General features: G+C 30.6%; 1 protein-coding gene across 4 annotated transcripts; it reads left to right on the forward strand.

The window, feature by feature from the left end:
- Nucleotides 1-446: 446 nt before the first annotated feature.
- LOC139491301 (uncharacterized) lies at nt 447-11,807 on the forward strand. Of its 4 annotated transcripts, none has more exons than XR_011656514.1 (4): nt 447-469; nt 8,867-8,942; nt 11,105-11,352; nt 11,701-11,807. XR_011656514.1 is itself a non-coding variant. In XM_071278918.1 (4 exons), the coding sequence occupies exons 1-3, from the start codon at nt 2,522-2,524 to the stop codon at nt 11,341-11,343; spliced, it is 423 nt and encodes a 140-aa protein (XP_071135019.1). In that variant the 5' UTR covers nt 2,507-2,521; the 3' UTR covers nt 11,344-11,352; nt 11,701-11,807. The 4 variants fall into 4 exon arrangements, 1 of the variants encoding a protein (XP_071135019.1); XR_011656513.1 differs by lacking the exon at nt 447-469 and adding an exon at nt 2,303-2,449; XM_071278918.1 differs by lacking the exon at nt 447-469 and adding an exon at nt 2,507-2,629.
- The last annotated feature ends 1,752 nt before the right edge of the window (nt 11,808-13,559 follow it).

The following is a 13,559-nucleotide window of genomic DNA, read 5'->3' on the forward strand; positions in this document are numbered from 1 at the left end:
GTTCCCATCCAAAGTCAATATCAAGTCCTTGGGTTTTCTTGTTTTCGTTTAGTTTATTATTTACGTATATTCTGACCGTGCTTTTTCAATTTCGCTTTCACTTTCAAATGGACGTCAAGTTACGAGAGAGTTCGTGGTCTCGAGATTCAAAATATGCAAATATTTATATTTTTTTCACCTCCTTCATAGGAGATCGATGTTTAACATTTAGTAGCCAACCACGATTTTTCACCTCCTTTACAGGAGATCGGTATGAAGCATTTAGTTCCGACCACGTTACAATCGGAAGCTCTCGGACATTTAGATAACTTGCATCGTAAATGAAGGAGGTGTTACATTATGGTCATTTGCATAAATCATCACTGTTTTCTCGTGGTCACGTGATTATCTTTGAAAATGAAAGGCAAAATGCCGACATCGATGGGTCACTGTGAAAACTGTTAAAATATGGAAAAATAAAGGTTGGCAGGTAGGTGAAACTTACATAAATGAAGAGATAAATGAAAAATGAACAGATTGATGCCCGATTTATATAATTCCAAGGCCGTCAGTCGGCATCAGAAGCGACGAAGCAGCGCATATATTTTGGGTGGGCAAATATCCACTTTTTGATATGGGACGAGCTCTGACGTCCCACGGCCCCAGCTTGTCTGGCAAAACAGCCGTTGGACGTCAGAGTAATCTCGGACTATAAAAATATGTCCACTTAAGCGACAATATTTCATGGCAATGGACATTATTTAATACCAAAATTCAATGAAAAACTGTCCAGGTGGACACATTTTCACAGGGCACTATTATATCTTACAGTTGCTTCATGTTTTTATTTTTCTTCTGCTTCTTAATTCAAAGATTGGCCAGACTCTTTCAATTGTATTGTTTACATAAACAGATACTAGATATATGATCTGTTTAGGAAAACAGCCATGTCCTTAACATTTTACAGTATTTTACCTTTTCTATTTTTTTAACCTTGATTGTATATTACAAATTCGTTTATGTGCTGGCGTTGTTGTGGTAGTAAATAGAAAGATATAAACGGTAAATTAACCAATTAGCATGTATCTAATATTTAAGAATAACCAAATAAAACGTTGTTGTAAATGCAGCGCAGTTAGTTCCCCTGGATGCATCTTTTGTAATCAAAGGGAGGTAAACTCTACGAACATAAGGATACAATTTTGGATTCATACTAAGCAAAACCAGAGGTATGGTAAACAATTACAACATATGCTAATTTATTGCAAAATTTAAATATCCTGACTATACTGATAATGCAAAGGAATATAAATAATGACGAATAATATACGAATGATTAAACAGTTTAATAGCATAATACACCATATTTGATGTTTATAAAATAAGGAGATGTGGCATATTTGCCGATGAGACAACTAAGTTTTAAACTCTATATATATATATATATCCACCAAAATTCAGATGAAGTGGATTTAATTTATAGGCAACCGTACAGAACGTCCTTCAACGATGAGAAAAACCCTATACCGTATAGTCGGCTACAATAAGCCCCGACATGAAAACTATGAAACAATTAAATTGAGAAAAATAAAAGCCTTATTTCTTAATAACCCCAAAATTGTTAAATTATGTACGAGGAAAATAGGAATTTGCAATGTAAAAGAAGTTATATATATATAATAATGGAAAGGGGAGTAAAGAATTAGTATCAACTTCTTGAAATTTGACCCCCAAACATAGTCTTTTAAATAAATAAATGATTTATTACTTAGCCGATATATCCAACCTCAGATTAAATAACTGTTGTCTCAAATGTCTGCACAAAAGTTATGTTTAGTAACTTTCCTCGTTATCCGATAATTCAGTGAACAAATCAAAGAAGAAAAAAGAATAGAATAACTTGAATATAAAATTAATGCTATATTTTGCTAATTTGCTTTAAACCACTCCTAACTATATGTATACTATAAAAATAACTCTCATTAAAGATGGGGTAAAATGTAATTTAACTAGACTTTAAATTGCAAAAAAACATAACAGATTAAATTCTCATAAATTAGAAGTAGAAAATATTTTAAATTTCGCATTATTCGTTATTCAATTCCAACTAAAAAACTTTTTATAAATTCTGATAAACTTGAAATATATTGTATTGTAAATTTACTTTAATGTGAATTAATTTTCAAATCGAAGCAATTCAATAATTTCTGACAAACTTGTAGTATAATTTGCCTTAAATTTCAAGTATATTTCTAAACTTAAGTAGAAAGGAATTTGAAAATTAAATGTTAGTAAACGCATGCGTTCATGCAGTGAGGTCATTGAGGATTTCCCATCAAACGAATCAAATGAGGAACTCCCAGCAGACAAATCAAATGAGGAATTCCCAGCAGACGTATCAAATGAGGAATTCCCAGCAGACGAATTCACGGAGGAATTCCCAATAGACGATATCAACTAACTGTATATAGTGAGTAATTTTATTGTTTACTTGATATTATCGATCTAATTGGAATTCTGAGTACAATTCAATATTAGTTTCATGACTGCAAGTCAGTACGTTTTCTGTTTGTTTGTTGGATATGAAGAACGACCATATGCAGGGATGGATAGTTTGGTGTCTCAGATTTTGCAGGTTTTCTCGAAGCATGTATGGTATCCATATGTTGTTTTGTTTAATCCCCCCGCCCCCGTCCCCCCCCCAAAAAAAACCCCAACATAAAGCATAGTCGCGTACTCTGTCGACGCAACAAGTCACGATCCATTAGAAGTGCTGCCTTCATTTATACCATCAAAATAAATATTTTAACCCATCTTTTTATTATGGGATGACAGAAAGGGGATCAAGTGCAGACGGTTAGAAAAAAATGTAACAATTTAATGTTTACTGCCGATAACTTCATTTCAGTGAGCAGATTCAATTAATGTATTAGTATTATATTACTGACCTGATAAATACAGGATTCAAGATTCAAGATTCAAGATTCGAAGTTTTATTTAGAGTCGATATTCAATAAACTACATAACACAAGCTCTAGTTAGCTTTTCAAATCGACTTAAAACAAAATACAATACACACACACACAAATACAATACACACATACAAAAGTCATGAAAAAAACACAATTTTAAACATATAATGCATAGTAAGATACCATAATGTCATATATAAGTTAAAAGCATATAGTACACTTAAAACATAGCACAAGTTAATAATAAGATTGCACAAATCAAATATTCACACAGAAAATAAAAAGTAAAATAAAACAGGCATAAACACTATATGCATGCACTGCACTGGCATGAGCTGTTACTTGGATACCATGTTTGTACCAATTTTTTGAATTGGTCGAAAGATGTTTCCACTCGACAATGGTTCCGTAGCTCATTCCAGATTTGTGCAGCATTATAGCGAAAAGATCTGAAGCCATATTTAGTAGTTCGAACTCTTGGGAGTACTGCTGTTTCCTGTGATCTTAAATCATACTTGTTAACTTTTATATCAATCAAATCATGAAGGTAGCTCGGACTTTTTGGTGAATTATTTTAAATGTTTCTATTGCAATTGTTTTTATTCTTCTTATTTTTAAAGATGGTAATTTAGATTTTTCTAGCAATTTTTCGTAAGGAATATCATAATCTTCATAAATGAATCTTAGAGCTCTTTCTTGATTTTTTTCCATTTTAAAAGAAATTTTTTCACTACAGTAGTGCCAAATTACTGGACAAAAGTTAAAGTTCGAAAGTATGAATGAGTAGTATGCTGTTAACCTACCTAGCCTGTTTAAATACTTACCCATACGTTTTAGAATATTTAATTGTCTTGATGCCTTTTTACATATTTCAGAAATATGATTGTTAAAATTCAAGTCCAAATCTATAGTTATTCCAAGAAGTTTAACATTTTCTTCACAAGAAATTTTATTTCCATTTAAATTAAATATCAAATTATGTTTACTTGTTTTTTCCCCAATGGCTACAGCCTGGAATTTGTCAGGATTAGCCTTCATTAAATTTATAGAAAACCAGTTTATTAGATTTAAACTATCAGTTTCTAAACTTTCAACAACTTTATCTAAATTATGATCACTGTATGATACAGTGTTGTCATCAGCATAATTATAAATGGTACTTTTTTGTACAAAATGAAATATGTCATTTATGAAGACATTGAAAAGAACTGGACCAAGAATTGACCCTTGTGGTACGCCTTTAAACATACGATACCATTCGCTGTAAGAACTTCCAATTTTAATTCGTTGTTTTCTGTTTTCTAAATAACTTTTTAATATTTTAGAGAATTTTTAGACAGACCGTATGCTTCCAATTTAAGTAAAAGTAAATCGTGAGGTAAACAATCAAATGCTTTAGATATTTCCATTACAATTGCAGCAATAAATTTGTTCTCGTCCAGAGTTTTTTCCCAGTCTTCTATTATTTTAATAAGTGCAGTTTGGCAACCAAAACCTGACCTAAATGCCGAAAGAAGAGGATGAAAAAGGAAAATAACATATTTCAAAAAATATCGTGACTTTTTCAAATAGTTAAAATATTAATTTTCAATTATACAATTGAAATTTTTATATTAATTTGAGATTAAAGTTATGTTGGTCTGTAATATACATTTGTATCTAACAAACTTGACCAACTTCTTAATATTAGGCAGACCGTACTCATATGGTCTCGAACATATACATGTTATACTATTCAAGAAATGAGACCGCAAAATAGAGTTCAACTAGATCCTATCATATTTCCCTTTGTTTTTTCCTTTGCCGGTATTCGGACATCCTTTTACTAACCCACTGACCTTTTTTGAGAAATATAGGGTGTTTTATGACCGGATGGTTTGTACTTAACATTTAATGTTTATAAAGTAAGTAAGTAAATTGTTTATTATAGTGACATATGTGTAAGTCAGCATAAATATATAAATTTGTACAAAATATAATTACATATATAATACACCCGGCCCAATGGACCAATAAGTCCTCTTTTACTTTTAGTTCAATATAAAAATTATATGTTTAAAATTGTAAAAAAAAAATGTTAATCGAATCTTTTTTGCATAGACTTTAGACGTAGTTGAAATATGTTATTATGTGTTATACTCTGTCTATCGGATTGAAGGAGAAAAGTGTCCATAACTCTTCATTTTCATTAAATAATACTTAGAGGCAAAATTGTAAGAATTTGAAATTCAGTTTTACTAAGGAACCTTTCGTTCATATATTCTTGTGGAGGGAGGGAGGGGTGTTCACTATGAATAAACTTTCTACCGTAAGGGAGCTACCATTTGATTTTAATGGGGGGCTAGGATGAAATTTTAAAAAAATAGGCAGGACAGGAGTTTTGAGTAGAAAAAAAAGGCAGGATGAGACACTTGCAAAAAAAAAAAAAAGTCAGGACGACAATTTAGGTAAAAAAAAGTCAGGATAAACTAAAAAAAAAAGGCAGGACCGAACAGAGTGAAAAATAAAAAGGCAGGACAGAGATTACAGCTAAAAAAAAATGCAGGACAAAATTTTTCATCCTAGCCCCCCCATAAAAATCAAATGGTAGCTCCCTAAATTTTTTACGTAGGAACTTGTCATTTTTAAAATAAAGGAAGGGATAGAAGTTAAGGGGGTCTTGATAAATTAAAAAAAAATTAAGGTGTTTTCCAATTTTTCAATATTTAAAAATGGGTGTGAAAGGGATCAAAATATGCTCACACGATTTGAACAATTTTGTATTTCAAGCCTACAAAAATCATAGTTGTTGACCAATAATCGTGTTTTCTATGTCATTAGGTCTCAGATGGAGAGTTTTCATTGTGGGAATCATACCATATCTTCTTATTGTTAAAATTGAGAATGGAAATGGGGAATGTGCCAAAGAGACAACAACTCGACCATAAGATAAGATAAGATAAATACGTTTATTGCAATAAGCACAATTATGCTATAGCACATTTAAATTACAACATTATCATGTGTAAGTAACATGAAATTTATATTAATACATTAAGGTATACAAAACTGTAGAGAACATAATTAACAATATGAACATTTTGTTAATGAAAAAGACAATTAGATGCATATATATAACTACGTTAATATGAAAGTTCTGAGTTTCCAACTTTGACGCATAGAGCAGACAACAGCAGAAGGTCACCAACAGGTCTTCAATGAAACGAGAAATTTCCGCACCCGGAGGCGTCCTTTAGCTGGCCCCTAAACAAATATATACTAGTTGTTTATAATACAAGTATTCCAAGCGCAAAAATTATTCAATCTAAAAGAATTGTGAAAAATATTAGAAAAACTATAAAAATGCTTTCAAAACAAAATTCAACAAATAGAAAAAACCAACCCAACAAAACTAATGTTTGTACATATTTCAGAAAACCTTTATCCTGACACTTCAAAAACAATGAATATTTAGTATATTGTACTCTTATGAATGACTTTGGAACAATCAGAAGTAACGACCCAGTGGTTATAATATAAACCTGTAATATGTTAAAATAGTCATGAATATTCATCAAATAACAATATCACATAAATAAAACATGTGTACACATTAAAATTAAAATTCAAACGCATAAAAATAACAAAGGAATAAATCATTTAAAATTAAACAAGAGTTCATATATTAAATTAACTGGAAGCTTTTTTTGTCTTTTTTATGAATTAATTATTTTTAATTATTTGTTATGTGTATACTGTATTAAACTTGAAACGAGGAATCATTGAGTACTAATTATTGAACAGTACATTGCAAGAGAAGATGATTTTATTTCTGACATTTACATAACACCTCGAAGTATGCTAAGAAGTTTACTTATAAATAAATAAATATTGATTTTTTTTCTTTTTTCATTACCAATCTTAACTTATATATTGCAATATGAAAAAAAAATGCTTCTGAATTAAGAAATTTACAACCTACAGAAGTAAGCGAACTGTTATCTTTATAAATGAGTTAACTGCACACTTTTATGAGGTTCTCCTTTGCTTTACTCTGATTTATACAATATTCCAGAAAAGTGTCATTGGATTCCCTCAGTTTTTGTTTGTTGCTTGAGTTTGTATCTACCTTTCTAGTTCTTAGATTTGAACATCGATAACATACTGCCGCTTTAATTTAACAACAATAGAACATTTTCTTACTTCATTTTGAAAGTTGAGAGTAAAGCAATTCACCGAAGTTCAAATATAATTAATCGTTTTAGAATGAAAACTAAACCAAAACAATAAAGTATTATAAATAAATTTCAATGACTATTTAAAAACAAATACATTATCGCAGTAAACCGGAAAACACGGATGAGAATAGTTTTTCCGTTGTTTGTTTTCCGTTGTTTGTTTTTTGGCATGTATATACCTTTGTAATGCGTTAAACTAATAACTAAAACATTGAAATCATCTGCAAAATATTAAAGGGTGAGTCGAATTATTTTTCTTTATTATAATACATAGATATCCCAGAGGAACCAGTAATGACGCACCTAACGTTGTATTTGTCTCTGCATTTAATCAACCATTTAAAAGAAGTAGAAAAACGGAATGGAATAAAAGATTGATTACTTGTTAATATATTTCAATCATTAAACAGTAGATAGTTGAAACATTAAAAGCAATAAAAATCATGTTTGCTAACATTACAAACGGAATGTCAAAAAATGATGGGTACCAGTAATGACGCACTGTAAACAAACCAGTAAAAAACACTTGCTCGTACCTAATAATCGAAAAATTGCTTCAATCTGGATTCTTTATAGTTAACACTGTTCAACAAATTCTATTTTATTTACAAATTTTGAAATTTTCATACACTTTAATGATCATAGGGAAAGTAGAACAAAATTTTTAATTATTTTTTTTTTCTTTCAATTTTATTATAAAATTATACAAAATTTATGAAACTGATATATATATTCTATATATTTGAAAATAAAAAGTAAATGCATTCATAAAACACTAATGACAACAATACATTTATCAATGTTTACCTCATACATTAAATGAAAAAAAATCGATAAACCATAGAAAATCATATAAGCGACGATCATTTGTTCTACTGTGATTCCCGCTTAAATGTAAAACCATATCACATGACAGTCATGTGATTTCAAAAACACAAAATGGGGAAGCATGCGGTTACATATTTTTATTGGCCAAAGAGGATGTAGGACTGGTAATCATCCAGGGAAGGGTAGAATGTTTTTGACCTTAATAAAATGGCGGAAATTGCATTATCTTTAATATTTCAAGCAATAATAACATTTCTGGGCAGAGCTTTAGGCATCTTTGTTGTAGTCAGATGACCTTCACCAACATGTTATGGAACGGTAAATCTTGATGACGTCACGGCTTTTGTTTAGAAATATAAAACCGAAAACTAAATCGGTGCGTCATTTCTGGTCCGCGTCAAAACAGGTACCAAGACGATATTTAAATCAACAGTATTTTAAATCTCGCTAATCGATAAAAGAAAAAGAGGGACAAAAGATACCAGAAGGACAGTCAAACTCATAAATCGAAAATAAACGGACAACGCCTTGGCTAAAATAGAAAAAGACAAATAGACAAATAACAGAACGCAACACAAAACATAAATAAACTAAAAACTTAGGAACACAAACCCCACCAAAAACTGTTGAGGTTAAAGTAAGATTAAGTTATGAAACTATTGGCGGGAATTGCATGAACTCAAAAAGTTGGAGAGACCGGGTGCATCGATAGATAATCGTCTGCTGCTATGCACTAATCTCCCGCCATTCGAATGCACACTCAAATGATTTTCACCAATTTATCTACAGACACAATAAAATTGAGAATGGAAATCGGGAATATGTCATACAAGCATGTTTAGTTTTAAATGCAACCTTTTTTATTTAAAGTTTGCCAAGAACATTGCCAATATGAAAGCAGCAATCATTGGTTTACTGATCTGTTTTTGTGCAGCATATCTCTCAGGTAAGATTACGAGACACCCGCGTTTACCAAGCGCAACGTTCAAAGTGTCTGCTTGGTGCAGTCGTATTTTAAAGGTGTTTCACCTCTCGTTAATTTCTTAATTTATTTCAAATAAACATGCATTTTTGTTTCGTAGACATTGTTAAAACTTATTCAGGTCTCACTTTGCTGAAAAGTTTTATCTGCAAATTCATAAATGTGAATTGTTTTGATTGGTTATTTCCAAATATGTTGATGACATTTTTTGGAAATCATTATCATTATTTATATAACCATATTGAAATTAGGTGTAATCTTTCTTACAAAGCAACATATTTTCCCTACAGAGACGCATTGTTTGCCTTAAACAACTACTTTTTAAAATGAAAAATAGATCTTCAATACGGCGAATCTTTACTTATTAGATAGATGTTTTTTTTTATTATTAAATATCAGTTTTTATATAAAGTATAGGCGGATTTTTTTATTTGTATTCCTTACTTCCACAATAGAACTGTTAATTTTATATTTTGGCTAACTACACAATAATAACGAAAAATATAGAAAATCGAATAATTTATGCAAGTTTTAATTGATTTGAAGAATTGTTCCCTGTATTTTTTAAATGTGTTCACAAAAAATTATACACAAGATATACTTTAAGAAAAATGTGTATTAATGCAAGCGCTTTAAAAAAGATGTTAAGATAAATAAATAAAGTTATAATTAAATACATTTATTAATAGAATTACAGTTGTGATTTATTTCAAGAGATCGGATGAATCGTATAAATAGTTTGCAATATAGAACTATTAAATGAGTATTTATAAAAAAAACGAAAATACTCAAAATTTGAATTTGTTTAACAAAAGTTAAGTAAAAGTGAATAAGGCAGAATATCTGAATATCAAATAATGATAAATGTAACATTTGTTATACCAGATGTAAAGTCAATTTAAAGATTGGTGAACAAATCTAAAATATATAGAATGAACTTCAAACTCAACGAAAATTATCCACAGAAATTTTATTAAAAATAATATTATTGTTGTAAAAAAATTTCGATTTGAAAATAATTATGAGAATGTTCATGTTCTAGAAAATCCGTAGACAGAATTTGGATTCAAAATGATTTTTTATTGCTGTAAACATGTCAATTTTAAGAATATGAACAAATTATAAGGAATCATCATATTCATTTTTTAACGGAGGAACACAATAAGTCTCAATAATTATGTAGTTCAAAATGGGATAAAAAACGACAAAAATAATCGTAACCTCGTTAAAGTGTAACGCTGCAAACACAAACTTTTTATTTTTTTCATACATTACTCAACTTAAATGATTTACATAACAAAAACGAATTCGCCAACCAACTATTTTTTCATATCGTTAAAGCGGAAATGTTTACGTTCTCCTATTTATTTGTATTGTAGTCCTGTATTATTATGTTGTCATTTTAATGTTATATTTAACAATGCCATCAAAGTGCGAGGTTTGGCATGCCACAAAACCAGGTTCAACTCACCATTTTTGCTTTAAAAATGGCCTGTACCAAGTCGGGAAAATGGACATTGTTATATCATAGTTCGTTTCTGTGTGTGTTACATTTTTACGTTGTGCTTCCGTTGTGTCGTTTGTTTTCTCCTATATTTGAGTGTAAATTCACATTACTATAAGACGTGTCACGGTACTTTTCTATCCCAAATTGATGTATTTGGTTTTGATGTTATATTGGTTATTCTCATCGGATTTTGTTTAATGCTTAGTCCGTTGCTGTGTGTGTTACATTTTAATGTTGTGTCGTTGTTCTCCTCTTATATTTAATGCGTTTCCCTCAGTTTTAGTTTGTTACCCAATCTAATTAAAAACCGATCTCTCATCGCTCCTGTTTCTGATATGCCACGCGACATATCAGAAACAGGAGCGATGAGAGATCGGTTTTTAATTAGATTGTTTGTTACCCCGATTTTGTTTTTTGTCCATAGATTTATGAGTTTTGAACAGCGGTATACTACTGTTGCCTTTATTTACATCAATGAAATATACATTTGTATCAAAATTATTTGTATGGATTTTCAAGAAAGAATGATTTCAAATGATAACATTTGTAGTTTTGAATTGAATTTGGGAAACAGATATGATCTTATTCAATCATATATATATAAATATACATATTGTAGTAACTGAAGCTAATTATGGCTGTCCAATTCCTACTTTGTGTCGACTCCATTGCCTTAGGAAACTCTGTCTAATTGGACGCTGCGGAGGAAGAGGCTGGATAAAAAGGAAATGCAAATGCCATATCTGTAAGAGGTCAAATAAAGACAAGGCCAATGAGGAATTCCCAGCAGATGAATCCAATGAGGAATTCCCAGCAGACGAATTCACGGAGGAATTCCCAATAGACGATATCAACTAACTGTATATTGTGAGTAATTTTATTATTTACTTAATATTATCGATCTTATTGGAATTCAGAGTACAATTCAGTTAAATCCACGTAAAATACGATTGTTGGTTACCTGTATGTAGGCGTTATATCAGTTGACACCTTTCGGATTACCTTTCCAATAACCATATGCGTCAGGTCTGATTTTTATAGAGCTGAGACAAAGACTTATTATTCGATAAAACTTTGAATGGGTTGATCTGAACGTCAATGATGAGTCTCATGTAAACAACACGCGCTTCTGGTGTATTAAATTATAAGTATGGTACTTTTGATAACTATTGTACCTTTTATTCTTTTATTCTGTTTTTTATTTGACTTTTTCAGATGTTTGTCAACACCAAGTTACAACATCAAGACACGTTATAAACAGTTATCGAGTAAATATCTGAGAATATAATACATAAAATATTAAAAATAAATCTTGTTACCAATCGGGGTTTGTTCATATATGAAATACACTTCATTTGTCAAAAATACTTATAGTCTGTAGGTACAATGTACATGTAGCAAGACGATAGAGGGGTGATGTAAAGAACCAAAAATCGTATTACAAATAAACACAACATACATGTATATTAGGCACACAAGAAAAAATAACTTAATGTGAGTAAAGCTTCAACAGAAAATAATCGAACCTCGTTGAGTCGAAGTCGAAAGGGTAGACAAAAAGTATTCGTTTCATCCGAGGTTGACTCATTCGAAATCAAGAGCGTCGTTATAATTTTGGAATGCATAAAATACAGTATGAGATTTGTGTAAAGTTGAATTTTGAACTTTGTGCCTTTTTAGTCCATATATATCTTCTTCATGTTCTATCATCACATTTAGATTAAAACACGCAAGAACCGATACAAAACTTTAACAAAATTTATAAAATCAATACACACATATTAACAATCGTCAGTCACTATCAATCTAAGAATCCTCGGAGAGAGAAAAAGTCATCTGAGATCACTGCAGTTAATGACTGTCTGCTTAGTATTCAAGGGGAACATGTCCAAGGATATAGCTAAACATTCAAAATGAATTTGTTTTACTCTATTTCAAAACCTATGTGTGATCCCAAGTACTTTAGAAAGTGTATCAGAATTACAACTCGTCGTTCTTTTCCTAAAATGCAATGTATGCCAGATTGTTTAAGTTAGGCACACGCTACCAAAATATAATTCAAACTCATAAGCAGAAAAAAAAAATGACAATGCCATGACAAACAGTCGAAACATTCATTATCAACAGAAAGTAATTATAGTCATACAACTCAACATAGAGTGTAACCTGCCTAGTCCGACACCTGAGTATTCCGACACCCTGCTTAATCCGGCATTTTTTACTGGTCCCCAGTGTGTCGGATTAGACCAGTTACACTGTATATAGATTATTAAAAACTGAGCAATATAAAACCAACCACCCAAACGATGGTACATTATTGATTCTTATATGAAGTGCTTAGTGGCGTTGTTAACAACACCATGATAAAAGTCTCGATATATCTATACGTAACACAGACTCAGAGATATACATAATAATGGATGTTACAATATACCTCCCTTGTCAATCCTTATGTATCGGAACTTATTGCAAACGCTATTCCGATTTTAATTTACTAAAAATTGCAATTGAAAAAAACAAATAATTACAGAGCCTTTTTTTTCGGATGCATAGCAAATATAATTCATGCACAAGAGATCGAAGAAATCTACAAATCAAAATAAAGTAAAATTCTGCGAAAGTCCATTAATACCTTTTGGCGCACTTAAGTAATTTCAAAACGTGACTTTATACAAATAAAAAACGCCAAAGTTGAAGGTTTTATCTTTACATGAACTATTGAAATTCGTATAATATTACATTAAAATGGATTTGTTTCGGTAGGGTTTGTTTTATTTTCTATTCTATTACAATGTTGGCATGTTAACTGATTTCTGCAAGTCAACATGACAGCTTCTTTGTTACGAAACCCCCAACAAAAATTATGGCTTCCATGAATTATTTCTAAATAATGCATTAACTAATAGCGATTTGGCTCTTTCTTCTTATCTAACAAGAAGACATAACTTAATTCGTAAACCATCAGACTAGAAGTAAACATTCTAACCCAGAACTAAAGTAAACCTAGAAATTTATCAGGATACACTTTTCTGTCAACAAAAAATAAAAATACAGACCAACATTTCCAACGAAAG

This window comes from Mytilus edulis, chromosome 10 (genome assembly GCF_963676685.1).
Source record: "Mytilus edulis chromosome 10, xbMytEdul2.2, whole genome shotgun sequence".
In the NCBI taxonomy this organism is placed as follows: domain Eukaryota; kingdom Metazoa; phylum Mollusca; class Bivalvia; order Mytilida; family Mytilidae; genus Mytilus; species Mytilus edulis.

Bases quoted from the DNA above. Each gene is read 5' to 3' on its own strand.
- LOC139491301 (XM_071278918.1), top strand. From the start codon at position 2,522: ATGACTGCAAGTCAGTACGTTTTCTGTTTGTTTGTTGGATATGAAGAA. The intron at 2,630-8,866 runs GTATGGTATCCA...TTTTATTTAAAG, and splicing joins TGCAGGTTTTCTCGAAGCAT to TTTGCCAAGAACATTGCCAA. The intron at 8,943-11,104 runs GTAAGATTACGA...TACATATTGTAG, and splicing joins TTGTGCAGCATATCTCTCAG to TAACTGAAGCTAATTATGGC.